The sequence below is a fragment of the Argiope bruennichi genome, chromosome X2, assembly GCF_947563725.1.
Source record: "Argiope bruennichi chromosome X2, qqArgBrue1.1, whole genome shotgun sequence".
Lineage (NCBI taxonomy): Eukaryota > Metazoa > Arthropoda > Arachnida > Araneae > Araneidae > Argiope > Argiope bruennichi.
Window position 1 is genome coordinate 52,279,891 of NC_079163.1, and position 20,693 is coordinate 52,300,583.

Sequence of the window (20,693 nt, forward strand, 5' to 3'; positions counted from 1 at the left end):
GGAGATTGTGATGTTTCTAAACAACTCAGAACTCACGGTTACGGTTACAGTGAGAGAATTTTGAAATTTTCGAATGGCAACGCCCACTTTTTCCTTTCGCAAATTGATCAGCGTATTGAAAAACCACAAATGGCGTTGGAACGATTAGCGTGTGACGAAAATTGCCGCCTCAAAGCATATGCAAAGAAGAGCATTATAAAGGACTAATGACAACACAGAGAGGAAAGAGGAAAAAAAGTTTTTATTGGAATGGAAAGTTATAATTACAGGTTTTCAACGTGTTCGTCTTCGCAGTCGACAACGCATTGCATTCGGGAGATTGTGGACAACAATGCCGAACGTAACATGCAAGGAGGAATCTGCATAACTTCACGTGTTATCGCATCTTGCAATTCTGACACATCTCGTGGACCAGGCGTGTACACCTTAGATTTCAGATAACCACAGAACCAGAAATCCATAAGAGTGAGTCGGGGGATCACGGTGGCCACGAAACTGCAAAGTTACTAGAGATGACTTTATCACCAAAGTGTTGTTGCAGCACTGGTCGAACACATTGGGCGACGTGTGGAGGAGCCGCATCTTGCATCCATACAATGTCCCTAGTGACATTTCGTTGCTGCAATTCAAGAATAATGGAATTCTGCAACTGTGTCAGAATTGCAAGTTGCGATAACACGTGAAGTTATGCAGATTCCTCCTTGCATGTTACGTTCGGCATTGTTGTCCACAATCTCCCGAATGCAATGCGTTGTCGACTGCGAAGACGAACACGTTGAAAACCTGTAATTATAACTTTCCATTCCAATAAAAACTTTTTTTCCTCTTTCCTCTCTGTGTTGTCATTAGTCCTTTATAATGCTCTTCTTTGCATATGCTTTGAGGCGGCAATTTTCGTCACACGCTAATCGTTCCAACGCCATTTGTGGTTTTTCAATACGCTGATCAATTTGCGAAAGGAAAAAGTGGGTGTTGCCATTCGAAAATTTCAAAATTCTCTCACTGTAACCGTAACCGTGAGTTCTGCGTTGTTTAGAATCATCACAATCTCCAGCGCATACCTTCAAACAACCATGTCTGAAATTTTAGTTCGATTGGTTGAGCGGATAGGCCGCTAGGGTTTCATATATAAGGGAAGTTTTTTTTTGGACCAACCTGTATATATTCATATTCAATTTTCCAAAGTAATAGCATTTACACGTAAACATTACATCTGAAATATGCTGTCTCAAACAAGCCAAAACCTATATTGTTTCAGATGCACAAATGTCCTGATATTATCTAGCTATTATGCATTTAAGATAAATCGACCAGGATAACATTGTCAGATGTATAGATTTCATCTGTCCTATGCTAAGCGTTAAACTGTAAATCGCGAATAAGTGCTTAATCAAATCAAAATTGTCATTTAATGCACATCTTGAATCCTCAAATGCATTAAGCCTATTCAGTTTCTGTTTACTAACATCTAATTAAAAATGACTTTTTTTTAAGTGTTATCATCTCTCCAATCTGTTATCCTTTTACTTATGGTGTTATTCCAGTTAAAAGCCTGCTGAAATTATGTTATTTAATCAAATGAAATATCTTCTCTAAAACAGCTGCTTAAACCGACAAAAAGGGTGCGGGATTTATTAAACAAAATTTCTCAGCTGCTTTCAATAAAGCAGTTGTTTTAGCCCTCTGAAATGATGTTTGTTAATCATGCTAAATATGTTTGCTCTCAAATAGTAGAAAAACTTAAACTTGCCAGTTGTATCATGCAACATGCTTTTATTCTTTCATCATAAAAATATTATTATATAATGTAGCAATGGGGATGTTGCTTTTAAAGAATATTACTGGATTCTAACCAGAAATCAATTTTATATTCGCAATTCAACAAACTCGCGTTAAATCCGGAAAGGTAATATTGATATTTTGACTTATTTTTACACATATAAACGAACTACCTCATTTTGTAATTTGAAAACTTTTTTTCTTATTAATTCGTAGTGATTAATCTAGAAAAAAAATTGCGCTGGATATCAATGAGCTGTATTATCAAAAAAAAAATGAACTACCGAGTTTAATAGCAAAGAAGCATTTTTAAGATATTATTGCTCAAAGAAAACGTATGATGTAAAGTTTTGGGATTGATTAAACATAATTAAAAAAACAGCGGGAGAATTGTCTCCACGGAACTTTCTCGCACATACTCCGTTGAGATGAGTTCTTATTTCTTCCCCCTCCCCATAAAATTGTGAACTTTGAGTAAGGCCGCAAATGTTTTGCATAGGGTTGGCGAACAATAATTATGAAATATAAATCTTTGGCATGAATCTAGCATTTTTACTGAATCGATTGCGCGAATATGTTTTTGGACGCTTGTTTGCTGCTCAATTGACACAAAATATAATTGTAATCACAAGATAACATATAGAATTTCTTTGACTTAAATCATTGCGTTCACGTGAATTCGAAAGTAAAGATTTACAGACGATTTTGGTTCAAAATTTGAAAAGTACTTACGTTTTAATTTCTATATCTGTGTACCAAATTTTATCCACTTAGCGATTCGGGTTTTGAAATCATCAAGTTCACTTATACTCAAACAATCAGACTTCCTGGGAATCGATTTCTTTTAAAATTTTAGAGAACTCTGTAACTTTGGTCGTCGTTCCATATACCAAATTTTACCCGTCTAGCTCATATCGTTTTAGAGTTATCGTGCTCACTGACGCAGAAAAAGATGTAATGCTAAAAATGTATTTTTCGGATTTTGGAAGATGTGAAACCTGGTGATTCATCAAAATTTCGAGTCCAAATTTTTTTACGATTGCAATACCTATACTTTGTATATGAGAATGTAACGATAAAAATCGTTACTCAAGACTTGTAATGGGCTGAATAATAATTGGAATTTATATATAAAAACAGCATTGGGAAAAGTTCTGATTTGTTTGGAATTGGTGATATACCGATACATAGTTAGATTGATGACGCAAACTTACCATTCAAATTATGAAAGAAAGTGCAAGAACATCAACTTCAAGCAGCTAGGTAACGTCAAAATAGCTACATGTTTATTTTCAAATTAAAGCAATGTAGCAAGTTCTTATCAAAATTCAATGAAGAAATTTTAATTAATTTAACCTAAATAATTAATTCCAATTTAATTTGTAGAATTCAATCAATTTTTTAAGCCCGGAATTTGTCTTAAAATAATTTTTATATTGTTGAACTCATTCAATAGCTATAATTAATTTCAATAACACAAGTGAAATTAAAAAATGAAAATTCATTCTGAAAGTTTAGTTTTTAGTTATATTCACGTCTCACTTCTCAGCAACAAGAGATCATTTTGAGACTGCACTGATAATTTTGAACCGTGATCAGATGATCCTGTCAAACGGCGGCACTCCACTCTAAACTCCGTGATATACCAGAGAGAGGGCGTTTGACCTTCGATATCAGATTAATTGTGCACCTTCCGCACGTACGCATAGATCGTCAATGGAAACAGGCTTCGAACTTGGAACTTTCCAATTCTAAATCCAAATACTTATAACCTTATCTTTAACGACAGATATCTGACAGGTTATTAATAAGCAAGAAAATTTAGCTTTTAATCAGAATTCGCAGGCAAATGTTTTTTTAGGTTTTAAAAAAGAATCACCAAGGAATGTGCCTTATAATACTCGTACCCTTTGTATTTTCTATTTTTTCTCTGCTTTCTTATTTTTTTTTTTTTTTCATTCCTTTTCACGCTTATTGTTTTTTATTAAATCTCTTCTTAGTTTTAAATACTTCACTTTATTTGAATCATAAATGTTTAATTCTGAAAAATTTAATTAATAAATGTTTTGTTTGTCTTTTCAGGATGCAAACTGGACAGTGTATTGGCCCGACTTCCTTCAACCAGATCTCCGGACTCAGGAGACTCCGGAAGTCTTGGTAGGAAGTCCCCCGGCCCAGGATCCGACAATGGTCAGTAAGGAAACATGTCGAAAAAAATACCTTTGACCTTTTGCTTCTAAACTTACAGAGGTTCGGCAGAGCTTGCCGAAACATGCATCGCTATTAAACTCAATAAATCAACTAATATAACTGCAGACTGCATAAAAAATAATCAATCATTTTTAATAATCCATAAGTTTACATCAATCCATGATAGAAATGTCTAACCTACCATTGATTATTAAGTTATTCATTATTTTGGGTAACACATAAACAGCTGGTTACTCAAAAGAAACAAAGAGTTTTCACTGGCTGTGCGATTAGGAAGTTATTGTAATATTTAATAGCTAAACTGAATATTTAAAAAATATACAATTAAATGATTATGGAGCCAATTCTAATAATATTTTATTATTAGAATAAATATTAAAAAATATAAAATCTGTTGCTTAACAGATTTTGTTGCATTAATTCGCAATAGAAATGTCTGAGCTACTACTGATTATTAAGCTATTCGAGATAGTAAAAAACATCGCATCAGGGATGAATTCTTAACCAAATACGAGTACAAACAAAAAGCAAATGCAAGTATTCTTTGATTGCGTGATTAGGAAGCTTAACTTGCTTCCACAGATTAACAAAATAGATATAAGAAAGAAAATTCGAATTTTTGGGATAGTTTTAGCAAAAGCATGCAAATTTGTTAATTTTATTTCATCAATTAATATTAGAAATGTCCGAATTGCTATTGACTACTAATCGATTCAAGGTTGTAAAGTAGATCACACCGGTGAAGGACGCATAAACAGCTACGTGCACTAAAAAATACAAGCATTCATCGATCGTGCGCTTAGGAGCTGAATTAGTTTCAATTTTTTAACAGGATAGGTATAAGAAAGGAAAGTCTTCAGAGTTGAGATAGTTCTTGTAAAAGTAAAAACATAGATTTGTATTTTGAATTTAACCTTTTTTGGTAATCCATACATATGTTGGTTATTATATTTCTAAAACTGTAACTTTAAAAAAAAAAAAATTCGCAAGAAAAAATAATTTTTTCTATTCAGTGGTAAGTTTTGCGACAGAAAAAATGCTCGTGTTCTGTCGCGAAAAAGCTAATCAAATTGCCCCATTCACATGTATTGTTAAGCACAATATAGTTGAAGTTAAATAAAATCTTTGGAAAAAATAAATGCATAGAATAGAACAAGGATATTCAATTTATTAAGTGATGAAAATATCTAAGATTTTAATCTTGAAATTGTTTATTTCCATCTATTACTTTATAGCATAATTAGAATCAGATAGTAATGATAGAATTGATTTTCATACATTTCTGCAATGGTATTTTAAAGTAAAATTTTAAGAAATATCTTTCTCTATTTATCGATCCGATTTGTTGTTGATTAATACAGGTGCAAAGGGAATTAATTCATTAATTTCCTGATGATTATTTGAAATATATGTTAACAAATGTACGTGTTAATATATGTTAATAAAATCTTTTCCCTCAATTTGTCGACAATACTTTCGTCGAGTTTATTGGCCATTTTAGTTATTATGTTAATCGTAGGAAAGAAATCGGAATAGAAATGTTTCTAAGAATAATTGTATTGCATTTATCGATCTTCAAGGAAGAGCCGTTGAATAACTAAGATATAAACATCAAATTTTGTTATTTCAGAGAACTACAAATAAAACTAACTGATCAGCGAAAGATTTTTTATTATTCCATATCTTCATATTATAATAGCTTACTTTATTTTTGTATAATCTACACTTCTACTCGTATGTAATTGCTTATCTTCTTAAAAGAAATATTTATCATTTGCAAGTTTCATAACTTCTTAGATGTTATGTAATGACTCTGAAATTTATTTTATAATTTTGGGAACATGAAAAGAGAAATCGTGTAAAATCTTCATGTCTTAGAAAAGGTGAGTTTTTCAGCATAAAAAGTTTTGTCTAATAATTATCTCTTCTATCCTTCCATCATTCATCTTCTTTTTAAAGTGACAAAACTTATAGGATATTAATTATATATATATATATATATATATATATATATATATATATATATATATATATATATATATATATATATATATATATATATATATACATAATGATGAATTTTTGTAGCATAAATTCATATGATTTTTTATAAATATAATAGCAAATTATAGCTGTTTTCCTTACAAGTCAAACTTTCAAGATTTTTTGGAAAACTTGCTGACCAATATGTAAAAATAACATTACTAACACCAAAATTGGTATCAGTGATCCTTTATTTTAATTTTATCAAACTATGTTTCATTCAGAAACTGTCAATAAAAATTATAAGTATGAATAATAATCATAATTAATACATTTTTATACAAACACAGCTGTTGCGATTAAATGCTTATTTTTCTCTATAATATTTTAGGGATATTAATGTTTGATGACGCATTTTTTGCAATAACACTTAGCATTTTCGTTGATAATTCTGTGACCGATCTTGATTAAAACATGAGATTTCAATTTTTAATTTTTCTGCTTTAACTTTTCCGTAACTTTATTCAAAAAATATTTTGGTGAGTTCGTGTGTTTGAATAAATGTCATTTCCTGATGATATTTGACTAATATCTGTAGCATAATGAATCGAGATCGAGAAAAATTGTTTTAAAATAAAAATTTCTAATCTTGTAACTTCAAACAGGTATACTTGTTAACACGAATTATCTTCTCAATAGCTAAAATAAAATAATTCTTGAAAATTGCCAGGGTATAAAGCAGTCCATAATTTGCGAGAGATGAGCCAAAAAAGGTTTACAAGGTAAAGGAAAAATGCTTTATTAACAATAGACACAGGATATAAATGGTAATTAAGAGACATATGTGGCGGTCACTTCTCTACATAATCACCAATCCTGTTAAGGCATTTATCACACTGCTAGACCAATTTGTTTAACCCGTCTTGGTAACAACAGGTATCTGGCTATTGAGCCATTCTCGGCGCCTTTTTGAACATCACCGTCTGATATGAACTTAGTTTCGGATAAGTTTTTCTTCAATGCCCGGAAAAAGAAATAGTCACTGGGAACCAAATCGAGGCTGTATGGGGGGGGGGGCTCCAGACTTCCCACCTAAACGTTTCCAGCAATCTCTCTGCTCGCTTCAAAAGAACGACAGCATTTCGCCACCTGTTGTCTACTCATTGCTTCGATCCCCGTACACTTCAATGATTTGTCGGTTAATGTCCCATGGGGATACATTCTTGGCCCATAGAAATCGTATCACGGCTCGCACCTCTGTGCCAGACCACTTCTCTAGACGTCTTGCCATTACTGTCGTTGTTTCAGATCTCAGTACTAACACTATCTACTCGAACGGCCGGCCTAAGACAACTAGTGTCATCTGTCTTCACTCTGGGTAACAATATTCCCATCCACAATTTCTACTTTCCAAATACTACTGCTTGTAAACTTTTTTTGGGTCACCTCTCGTAGATATGGTGTAGTAAATTCAAATAAAAAAATTATCGCCACCTAAACAGCATTCTAATCACGACAGAACAATTGGCAACATGCTGTTATCAGCTTTCAGTTTTAATCATTCTCATAGTTTTTTGTATTGTTTACCTTAGCTTAAAAATATAAAAAAATGGAAGTAAAAAAAAGAATATTCGAAATTGCGAGTTAGACAATCAATTTTTTTTTTCATATGAGGAAACAATGAAACAAAGATTATATCTCTTCAACTCTAAGTACCAAATTTTCAAGAAGGCAACCTATTCCGTGTTTGTAAGTGAAATAACTGAAAATAACATCTCCGACTTTTGTGAATAATTCATTTCTTTTACGGGTAACCAACTCTTTCGCACCATTCTATTCGATGGTGCTAAGGAAACTTGTTTTCATGATATACTATGTATGTATCTAGATACTCCTTTGTGGCTCCTCCTTCACATAGCCCCAATCCGCAACGAGAAAGATGTTGTGGTTTTGTTCCTTCTCACTTTCCGAGATATCACTGCCCTCAAACAGCCTGTTGAAGAAGATACATCTAAAGGTAAAAAGAAAGGTTTGTTTATACACAGAAATTTGCACCTTCTCTGCATGGTAGCTGTAGATCATTTCATGTAGATGAGTAGCCATCATCTTTAGTGGGTTATCATTATTTACCCAAATAAACTGCAAGGAATCGTCTTAATTTCTAAATTAGGACATTATATTCCTTTTGCTCTTAGTTATAATTTAACCCTTCATTTTAGTCTCTTTGTTTGTTTTTGTCACTAGAAAGGCTTTAAAAATTTCCTTACCGATATATATATATATATACATATTACTGTAGTAAAAGCAATTTTAAGATGTATCATTTCCCTGCATTCCTTTTCGCTTCAAATTTATAATTTAGATTACTTTTGAAAATATGAACTTCAAACCAAAAATGACTTCCTTTATTAAAAGAATGTTTTATATTTATTTAGTTAAAAGGGGTTTTAGTAGTTTTTATAAAATGTTATCTTCCTTTGTGAAAAAATTTAAACCGCTGTTCATCTTCATATTTTTCAAAATAATTGAAAAATATTTCTATTTTTAAGTTTTGCTCGGTAAACTAACCTATCCGCTGTGCTAGTTATTTTTGTAAACTAATATCGCTTCCGCTACGTTTCAATTAAAGATGCATGAATTAAAAAAAAAAAACGTTTTTTTTCTATTTTGAAAGAATTCAGAATGTTGACAAAAGAATTTAATTATATTTCCTTCTTTCGTTTGAAATGTTTTGCAAAATAACCGTTCGATGAAAAATAAAAATTTTGAGATTATGATTTCATTTGTTGTAAGTTTTTATAGCATGGTTGAAGAAAAATATTTTCCATTTTATGCGTTTCACTGGATATCTACCGGTATGCTAATTAATTTTTAAGCTTGACTCTTTCTTCATCTAAATCTTAATCATTTTTAAAAAAACACTTTTGCTTTATAATTTAAAATATGATTTTAAAGGCGTTTCCTTGCACTTAAAAAGTTTCAAACAGAAGATATTTATTTTCAGTATTTAAGTAAAATATAAATGAATGTATTTCTTAAATTGATATATTCATATAATTACTGTTTTTATACTTCATTGTTAAATGAGCTTAAATTAAACGTAGTAGTAGGAAAAAAATGGCTACAAATCTGCATGAGTGAAGAATTCTCATCACTGCATTTAAGGTAGACCCATTTTCTCTCTTTTTCAATTTTTTTAATTATCTCTTCAATTACACAATACAAATCTTTTCATAGTGATTAATAATAAACTAATTATTCATTTGAATAGCACTAAAAGCACTTTTTGTGTTTGATTTTCTTTTCAATAATTATGCTTTAATTTAGTCATATTTATGGAAATTTTCGAAGAAACATAAAGCTAATTTTATTGAAAAGTTCCTTTAAAACGTGGAATGCTTAAAAAAATAAAAAGAGAAGTTCGAGATAATCATATGCTGCAATTCATATTAATCGTGAAATAAGTGGTCCCTTCAAAGTATTCTGCAGCTATGATTTATGGTTGTATCGATACCAAAACTCTTACATGAACTATTCAAATTATGCACAGTACGATTCTGTAACAAAATAAATTGGTTTTTAAATTTTCTTACAGAGTGCGTTTTTTTTTTTTTTTTTTCAAAAATTTTAACATTGACATGAAATTTTAACATTGAATTTTAACCTGAAACATTGTATATTAGGTGCTATCAGTTTTCAACTTAGATTTTTTATATTAAAAAAAATCCAAATTTAATTACAGCTGCATATTTTTAATCTTAATGTTAAGAGAAAACAAGGATTTACGCAAGGTGTAAAACGCAGTCGGCCTTGATTTTACCCATATGAACTAAGAGCACCTTATTTTTAACAACCGAGTTGACGATGACCTTACAAGCACATAAGTTGATGGTTTTTGTGACCGAAATTTTAGTAATTGTGTTCGTGAATATTGTGGTCGAATAAGATCGTGTCACACACACCTGTCTCTAAAAAAAGATTTGTAGATTAAGAGATTTGTAAAAGATTAAAAGATTTGTAGAATAAAGTGCTGCGATGATTGCAATATTGAGCACATTTTTACTTAGGTTGTTTACCGGTTTAATGTGATCACTTTCAAATTTGGCTCTATCCATACTGCTTCTGAGCGGATTCAGAATTAGATCTACCTTTCTGCCCTGTTTGAAGGATTTTGAAAAATATAATTCATTTTTTCTCATACCAGATCTATCATATATATAAAAAAAATCTTATAAATAACAAGGAAAAAAGACTCACTTAAGGATTGAGAACTTTCTGCAGCTTAGTGCACACATCTGATTTGTTCTTACAAGTCATTAGCGACAAAAAATGTCGTAGAAGCGATAAGTGGCTTAAATTCTATTAATAGCAGTTAGGTAATACAAACATACTTCCGGTAATCTTCAAATTTCCCTTTGATCGCGGGAAAATGGTGAAAAAAATTGCCGTTGATGACTTGTTCGACAAAGACGTAACAGGTACGTGTGCAATGCCTGCTATCAATTTGATACTAATCACTTCTACGATATTTTGCTGTTAATCACTTGTTCAACACAAATTGGGCCTGTGCCTCGGGCCTTTCAGTGAAGACGAAGCTCGATACAATAATATCATGATTCTAAAGAGCCACGAAGTTACTCTTTTATTTGAATGACTGTGCGCAACCAAAATTTGCCGTGTTTAACAAAACCGAATCTAGTGTTTCTCCAGGAAATTCCTCAGCACTCGTTAAATATGATGTGAGTTTGCATCCACATCTTTACCGTGTACTTATTTCTATAAAGTAATTACTTCAAATGATTTATCAGATATATTCTGTGACTGCACCAAGATACTGTTAATGTGACTGTAAGATACGTGTTACAAACCTTTGAGATGTCCCAATGCCATAAAGATAATCCCTTGATGAGCGATTTAACACACTATAAATTAGATATCAAATTTGTTGCTTCAACACATTACCAAGGATATAATGATTTGTTGTATCTTCTTACCTACCTAATTTTCTCTTTCTCCTAGTATAAGTTTCTGCAGTTTTTTTGTTGTGAAGATAATTTAGGAGGATGCCGTATTGTTAAAAAACAGCAAGCATAGTAAAATTTAGAGGCAACATCACAATAAATTTATGAAACATCATAAGAGGCAGCCAACGTTTGAGCAAAGAATTTATTGCCTTCAAAATTGTAATAAAAAATTTGAGTAACATCACATCACTCACTCAAAAAATATCTTAATTTCTCTTAAATAAAAATACTTTTTCCCTTTTTGTTTATTTTTTAAACAAATAACTGTAAAAATACACTCTATATTTTGATTTTAGAAATTTTTTTACGTGTAGAATGCTTGATGTGATACTTTGAATAGTTTGTGATAAATTTTGGTGCCGGCCTAACTTTCACTTACAACCATAGAATGCTCTGAACAAACTTATTTTATGATCTCATTATATTTCAAAGAATATGCAGAAATCCAGGTTTGCGAAGCAATCAGACAACAATGCCAATTACATTAATTAAACAATTACTGTCTTCATAAAAATTCTGTGCAGTCATAATTAAAATAATGTTTCCTTTTAATTACAACTACTTACTGATGACAAAACTGCTTCCGGTGAAATGCAATTAAAATTGTATTAATATTCCTGGGCCTAAATGGCTTTATTTATTTAGCAAGTAATTTGTATGCTATACTGATCCAGTATGATTAAGTTTTCGAAAACTATGAAAGTAATTGTTGTGTTTCCTTTATTTTCACTTGTAAGAAAATTTAAATGATGTCCGATTTAAAATAATATATCGCCTATAAAAAAATTCCCGGAAAAGTCCTAATTTCAGAAAAAGGAAAGAAATGCAAAGTTATAAATCCAAATATCAGAAGAATAAAGCGCGCTTTTATTTTGGCTAGAACAAGATCTTTGTAGCTATAATCATGAGGTACTTAAAACGATTGATATAAATTGAAGTGTCAAAAATATTTGATATATTCAAGTACGCGCAATATAGCAAAGTCACGTGTGCAGTTTGTTCATATTCACTACGATAGAACATTGATAAAAGCTTAAAAGCACTATCAGCACTGAAAATTGAAAATTCTCACCATTTGGCGACAAATCAACTTTCTTTAGCTGATAAAACTCGCTTGAAAGGACGATAGCATTGAGAGTATGCAATTTTGTTGAAATTTTCAACTGTGATTCATGTAACACTGTTTCATAAAAACGAATATTCCTGTAAAATGCCAAATTTATCTTCGATATATAAAGAATAAGTAAGGACAATATAGACTGAAAGGACCTTTTTCATACCAGAGGAATGCAACATCATTTGATGCTACTTTAGAATTTAAATTTAATTTCAACAGGCATCGACAAGATGACTGCATACCATTTCCTAAATGAGCTGGTGTCTCGTGAAATCCTTTCAGAGTGTACTTCTTACTCGAATGCTCTTTTGCATTTATGATGTACTTCATCGCCATCTCTCCTGATGAGGACCCGAACATACGAAAGAGTGAAAGATTACTACTTCAAGAAGAAAATCCATAAATATGTTAGAAAATTTAAAAAATTCCCAGTACACTTATTTATAGATATTAAAGTTATAGGATTTTGCTTATTTACACAAAAATTTCGTGGGTTTCTTAATTACCAGTTTTCAAACTGAAAGAACTGATGTTTTATCATCTACCCTCTATCTTGTTGCAATCTCTAAATCTTTGTCAAGTTGTAGTTTCAAGCTAAGTCACATATCCTCGCTGGTAATTTCGTAGCAGACTATCGGTAATTGACAAGGAAATATCATGGGTACAAGTTGATAGAAAACCAATATATGAGACGTTATGTTTCAAGAAGATGAACGGTTTCATATTCCTCTCTGCAATATCGTGGAACCAGTAAGAGAACTATATAAATTGTTGATAGCTCAATACTTAGATAGCACTCAATGGTACCTTTTACTAATTTAATTCTCAACGATGAGCGATATTTATTCTGACCAACTTGATCTTTTCCTTTTGTAACATGTGCCTCCATAATAAATCAATAGCTGAAGAATAATTATTGGTCGGTAAATTCTTATTATGACTGTCTAAATCAACAGATTCCATTGTTATTAAAAATATAGATATCTTGTACATTATTTTGAAAAATATCCATTTGTTATGTAAGCGTATTGATACAGTTTAAGGCCTAATAATATCAACTCTAACTTATGCAATATTTTTCTGATCATACATTTGGAATTTTAAATTTTTCAAATATGTACTTTTTCTGGCATTCTGTGTAAAATAATGGCATAGATCAGGATATAAAGGATTGGATATTCTGCAAAAAGAAGAACTATTAATAAAATGTGATATTCTTTTTGAAGCATGCGCGGAAAAGCACTTGTACAATGAAAGCACAATCAAGAATCTACAGCTACTGCTTTTTTTCACTTTTAAGCTTTCTCAGCACCATTTCTTCATTTTTTTCAGTTAAAAAAGTTCATGGTTTAGAATTTGAGAATTCCATGTTTAAGTTACTTATCCATGGGATTTCTAGAAATTTTATTCTTTTAGTTACCACATTTCTTCTAATAAGCACAAAAGCAATCATTGATTAAATTTTCCTTTTAACTTTCATTTTAATCAAAATCTTACGTTCTGTCTCTGTTTCTTATATTAATGTGCAGATCAAATGTTTATTTTAAATGATCACCATATACATACCTCGATTCAGAGTAAAGATATTCTGAACTACTAATGGCATACTTGGTGATGTGTATGTTCTATAAAAATAATACATTTGAAGTTAATTTCTTACTTTTCGAAATATCCATTTTCTTACACTTTAAGTAAGAAAAATATTTGGTTTTCTCTCATTTAAAGGAACCCTGATTTTCACAGAGTTAAGAGAAAAAAAATTGTAAGTTACTTTCTCAAATTGAAGTATAAGAATTTAGTATATTAAAATGCCAAAAATGAAGCATTAAAAGGAGTTTTCAAGAAGTTCTTTAAAAAATGGATTTAATTATCGAGTTTGAAATCTGTAGGATTGAAAAATAGTTTATTTCAAACCTATTTTGTCCAAAATAATAAGATGCACTAAGAAAATTATATACTCCTTATATATCTTAAAAATAACCAAAACTTGGATCAACTTTTGTAATTTTACTTAGTATCAGGGATGGATTATTAAATAGGCAAACTATGCAATTGCCTGCAGACCCCAAAGCTTTTGGGAGCCCCGAACTCTCGAAATTTTTTCAATATTTTAAAAGTTATTTAATTTTGTGTTTTAATTATATAGACCGTTATTAATTAATTTTAATTTTATTCAAATTAAAATCAAGTATGGTTTGTATTAATTTTTAAGCATTATTTTAGTAACATTTCTAATTAATTAACATTTCCAAGTTTTAAATTATATTATTTTATAATTCTACAAAAATTGCTTCATAATTTATAAAGATCCGATCCTATTCTTATATATTATTTAGATTATATTTAGAAAAGTTTTTTTTACTATTTCATTTAAAATTACTTTTAATTTCAATTGTGCATTTTTATACAAGATATATTGCACGTACTGATCTTTTTAGAAAGTGATCCGTTATTTAGCGTTTTGCTAAAGTAATTAGCAAATGTTCCACTTAAAGCTACTTATATAAGAATTAATTTAAACTCTATTCTGTTTTGAAAGTTTGAAGAGGAAAACGAGTTTCGAAATTTGTATTGTCTAAGGCTCTCTAGAAGTTTTGATCTGGCCCTGAGATCGTCAATTTTTGGCGTATTTTAGACATGGAGCCTCGACAATAAACAAAACTTTAAAAAATAACTGAAAGATAGAAGTGTAATTTCTTCTGTGAAATTCAGTTAATTGAAGGCAATTTCAATATATTTGGAAATATTAAATTCTATCTTGCGAAAATAACTGCAGTATAAATTTATAAATACACGAAGAAATTCAAGTAATAATAAATTGTTTTTATGATTCATTTCATAAACAGAAGAAGCGAATGAAAGACTGAAATATTTTTGGTATAAATGCTTTTTTCTTATTTGAAAGGGAGAAGGTTACTAAGTGACCTTCATCTTATTTATATAGATATTTGAGCAATAACGATAATAATAATAATAAATCTAAAATAAATTTCTATATTCTTGCCTTTGAATTTCAAATGAATTTTTCCGCTTAAATATTTTCGAAAAAATAATTTTTAACATATCTTAAATATCATATTACAATATAGTCCGGATGTGACTAGTTGGCTGATATAACCTAGGCGTGATATCAGAAAAACCTATTTTGATAAATTAGGATATAAGAGAAGTAAGAATTAAAATTTACAAAATCTGGTTATGTTTCGCTCCTTCATAACAGCACCAATTACACCTAAAAATGGTAAATTCCCAATTTTCATGAATCTTTTTAAAAATCTGAGTTCAATTCAATCGTATTTATTACAACTCTATTATTTCTCCCCGACTGGCTGTCTATTTGATACGTTTCTTTCTCCAGTAAATGTATTTATATATCTAAACCCGAAAATTATCCGCCAACTTGTCAAAGTCATGATATATTTACGTCCTTTTTAACTACAATCTTAAATGCTTTTACAAATCAAACAAGTTTTCCTGATCTTAAAATGTTCCGAATAAATCATTTATTAAATTTACATTACGCATAAAATAAACAAATATTTGATACATATTCAAACGGGTTATGCATAACATAAGTAAATAAATAATAGGAATTTTCAATTATCGAAAAATTAATAACAAAAATATAAAGTATAGAAATATTAAACACATGAAAAGAAACTAAAAAAAAAGGAATTTGTTTCCATTATGCGCATTACTTGTTTTCACAAAAAATAAAAGTAGAATACTGAAATACAACTCAAAAATAATAATTTCTACCATCGTTATTATTTTTAAGTTGTATATATTTACAAAAGTTATGATTTTTTCATGGATTTTCTCTTACTTGAGGTGTTGTTATGTTTGCAGTGGGACTTAGCAAGTTCGCTCGCCTCGCTAGATCCGTTACAAGAAGTCGTTCTGTCTTAGTCCAGCAATTTTCTTCTCATTTGCCTGCCATCAAAGCAGATCCCACTAAACAGTCTCAGATTGCACATGTAAGTATACTTTAGGTAGTATAAAAACTTAATAGCATAATACATATTTAGGGTTTTAAATATCTAATTATCCAACCAGAAAATTGTTTAAATATTTATCAGATGAAATGGGGTTTAAACATGTAAAGGCTTTAAAAATTATACCTAAATTTCTATTCAGTACAAGAAATAATAAGCTTGATTACAAATAAGTTTTAATTTTGTTTATTTAATTTAATTTACTTTAAATGAGATTAATTTTCTATTGAATAAGTAATTATAGCTTTATTATTAAAATAATAAAAGTAATGGTGAATTTTTCTTGATATTTCAAATATCCTTTGGAATAAGAATTAAAATATGCCGTTGTATTATTTATCGATAAACTCTCCAAGTCAATTACCAAATCTGCGTTTAAGTATGCATATTTTTCCCTAAACAGAAAGTTTCCTGAATAGATTAGAAAATTTTTATGAAGGACATTTTATTACCACAAACCACACCATTTCCAATGATTTAATGTGATAATAAAGTACATAAAACAAAAATACCTTTAGATAAAATTTCATAACCTTTTTCAATTTTCCTTTTAAGATTATGAATATAGTTATAGCTGATTTTATTTCAATAAAAAATGTATTTTTAAATAGTTTCACCTAATTCTATTGAACTTTATTCGCATTTTTTTTTTTATTCTTTTTAATCTTAACGAGGCAAAATAAAGTAAGCCATTATTTAGTTTGGCATCCTTTTTAAAAATTTTATTGTAATAAAATTTTAAAAAGTGTTTTTCATTATTAATATCGTTATTCTTTTTTATCAGTTTTTAATAAAAATACAGAATCTTTTCCTCTAATTGGGATTTCCACTCAGAATTCTTCACTTTCGTTGGAAATTAGCAAATCAAATTTTACTTCTAGTTCAAAAAGAATGCATGTCCATAAAATCAATATGCAACTGTGATTAGAAAAGTACTCAAAATTTTGGACAGTAAAGTTGATAATGTGGCCTACGGGCATGTCGACTCATTCTACTCATGAATCAACTGAATTTATTATGCAAATATTTTTCATTGCTGTCAACTACTCATAGTAATTCAATAAATGTCACACTTTTATTTTTAGTTGAGAAGTTCGTATTGATATGCTTAATTTTTAAAGCGTTAATTTCTCCTCTCGACTTTTAGAATCTTTTTATTTAGATAAGCTGAGAAGGAAAAATGCAAAAATAATAATAATAATAATAATCCTTGAAGATTGGAAAAAAAGACTAAAACCATTATGAAAATCATTTCATAATGATATACTCATTTTTTTTTATTATTATACCCCATTGCTTTTTTAGTACAGTATTAGTACAGACAAATATCATGAGTATTTTTTCAAGATGAACAAGAAATTATATTCCATTAACTCGCATAATTTCGATTGTATATTTTATAAATTAGACCCTTAGCCTTTTCCTTAATGGCAATATAAATGCCTCGTGGGAACATTTTCTTTTCTTTTCTTAATCGTCTGGTATAGAGATTGTACTACTAAACCAACTTATTCTTCTCGAAGAAATATTATGTTATTCTAATCACCATGTAGATCATTTTACATCCCCATCCCTATTGTATCACTACATATATGATCTCAAAATTTATTTCGGATGATAGATGATTATAGATGGCAAGAAAGATTCGAAAGAGACAACAAAAATATTTTCTTCCAAATATTTGAAAAGAGGAAAACACTTTTCGATAGAATTGTCATTTTAAAAAGATATTTTGAGATATCATCTTCATATAAACTAAAAGTTATGATTGAATATATATCACTCTTCCAGATGTATTTCATTCAAAACTACCCTTTTTTTGTGTTGAACATTTTTTAAATAGTAGAGCAAATTTATGTGGCAAACATAAATTAGCAGTATCAGATTAATTTAAGATTTCATTTAGTCGCATTATTTGTAATCTCATCAGATATTTGCTGTTTTAAATTGGCAAATTATTTTATGCCTTTCAAAAATATTTTGCATGAATAATAAAATGAATAATGCATTCAGGAATTATTCTTAAAAAGTCATTTGAATATGTCTATAAAAGTAACTGTACTAGAACTTTGATGGAGGGTTTCATTAAATGTATTAAGATGTATCAAAAGTATTTTCTTTTATAAATACTTACATTCCAAAGCTTGTATCTGACACAACCTAATTTCTATCGTTGAATTCAAAATTTTATATAAAATATTGTATGTCCTTCTAATATAATTGATCAGACTTCTTTCTAATATTTTAAGATACGAATACAGATGATGCATATTGAAGGTATTTATTTATTTTGAGGATTATTATAAATCAGGCGTTAAAGACACTGATACTCATAGTTATGAACACATGAAACAAATCATCGAGCAGAAATCCTGAAAACTATATCCTACAGGATTTTCAAGACTAAATATCCTACAAGATCTGCGGCTTCTTTGACGAATAGTTACATGTGTTGAAAATTGCAATGCATATAAAATCCAGATAATTGGAAACAGTATTTGGATGTTGGCCAGTTGTAAAAATACTTTGCTAAACAAAGGCGGTTTGAAAAAAATAATATCAGTGTTTAATGCAATTTTGAGCAGGTTATTTACTTCAAGATCCTGCCAGAGTGTCAATCTGTCTCCTCTACACCCAAAAAAACAGAATGATGCTATTAAGGAATTACTCATCAGGCAAAAAGATGGTACGAAAACAATCACTCATAATGTGCTGTGCATCGTTTTCTTATTCTTTTTTGTTTATTAATTGTAGTACAAAAAACACAATGCAATAAAATAACAAAAAACATAACAGTTTCAAACATAATTTGAATTCACTGTAATTTTATAAGGAACAAAAAATTAATTTTCGTCAATTAATTTATAAAGGCAAATTCGTCAATTTAATTATAAAGGCAAAACATTTTTGTCGAGAAGAAACTAAATAATATCATTAACTCGCAAAGATTGTGTATTTACTTTTACTGATTATTAAAAATTTCATTCGCGTCTTCTAACCTAAAAACTTTATTTATTGAGTTGAAAATGGCAAAAATCTGAATAAGTGATGCACTCTTATCAAAAAGGAAATAAAAGTGCCATCAACATAATCAACGCTTAAAATACAACACTTAACCCAATTTTAGCAATTTTCTGTGCTTTCAAATCTTTCAACACAACGCAATATTAGTAACTTGAGAAAAATGCTTTTAAAGTTTGAATAACCTGAATAATTATGAAGGGGGAAAATGCCCTTTCTTAATACTTTACAGTGGAGCTTTTTCTTTCAGTTATTTTAGTTTTTCATTCAGTTATTTTCTTTTTTTCTTTCAGTTATTTTCGTCCTTTCCCAGTGGGTTAAAAATGCTTTTGAATTTGCATATTCTTTCGTTTGTAAATTCTGTCTAAAGATTATTATCTTGTTGCCAAAAACTACTGGAAGGAAAGCGAATCAGCGAATAAAATCAATAACGTAAAAACGTCCTGCATCCCTCTAGGCAAAAAACAACACAACGCATCTTCAAACCAATTGTTCTGCTGAAATTTTATATGCCATTCTACCGATCTGTCAGAAAATGTGAGATATAATAGTTGTAGAATTTTTTTTCTCCTATAGAAAGGGTAATATTTTATTCAAGCAAGCTTATGAAAATTGAGTGTTAGAACTTCTTAGATAGGGCTTAAAGTCCTTTTATTATTATTGATTCTTAAGTAATAAAAGTTAGAAAAATATTGCATTTTTTTTTTTTTTACATTCTTTCTTAAGGAAATATATTCAGCACTTGATGTCTATAAATTTGATTCCTTACAATATTTGGCAACTAATAGGAATATTAGTTCAAAATCTCTCTTCCCATTGAATCATCTTGTACTCTTGTACAACAATTGTTTCTTAAAATGACGCTGATGTTTATTATGCATTTTGAAACCCATCTGTCAGATGCCTCCAGATAATCTCCTTTTATTTTTATGGCTTTCAGATGCCTTTTCGAGACCGTAAACTAGCCGGAATTTCGCTGAGAGAACTTTGGGCTCGAAAGAGGATCTTCGAAAAGTTTAAATCCGATTTTCTGTATGGCCTCCAAAAAAAAAGCACTTGTATGGGATCTGACGTCATTCCGCACTCAGATCTTTGGCTTTTTTTTTTTAATAACACGGCGACTTTAACAATTCTTACGTTTCCGATGTTTCTCCTCATAATTAATGTACGGATTGTTGCTTGTAGTTGTTGACATTAGCAGCGCAGGTGACGTAAATACTGCATCAGCGATTTTGCACAGTGCTTAAAATATTACATTAAGCTTGATCAAATAATGTTAGAAAATTATATTTATCATCTTTTTTGTTGAAGGATTGTAAAACCTTAATGAGATTCTTGACACATCTACGCATAGTAATTAGGATGTACGTCCTCCATCTGACAGGCTTCTTATTTAAACCCTCAAAACAGTTAGCTTTTACAAATCATTAGAGAGAGTTATTTGTTAGAGTCTCATATTATTCAAAAGTTGAAATATTCTCAACTATTTTATTGCCTTATCCATGGTAATAATGAAGAGCACTTTGGCCTGTTGATAGAATGGCTCCAGAGTATCAGATTTGG

The 20,693-nt window shown here is 29.8% G+C and overlaps 1 protein-coding gene across 1 annotated transcript in view; it reads left to right on the forward strand.

Moving 5' to 3' along the window:
• The first annotated feature begins 2,978 nt into the window (after window positions 1-2,978).
• LOC129959777 (potassium voltage-gated channel protein eag-like) overlaps window positions 2,979-20,693 on the forward strand; it is a 47,528-nt gene continuing 29,813 nt past the window's right edge. Inside the window, exons 1-5 of the mRNA XM_056072670.1 lie at window positions 2,979-3,042; window positions 3,862-3,969; window positions 7,862-7,990; window positions 9,657-9,665; window positions 15,946-16,091. Of these exons, the coding sequence (XP_055928645.1) occupies window positions 2,979-3,042; window positions 3,862-3,969; window positions 7,862-7,990; window positions 9,657-9,665; window positions 15,946-16,091 (456 nt within the window). The remainder of the gene's footprint in view (window positions 3,043-3,861; window positions 3,970-7,861; window positions 7,991-9,656; window positions 9,666-15,945; window positions 16,092-20,693) is intronic.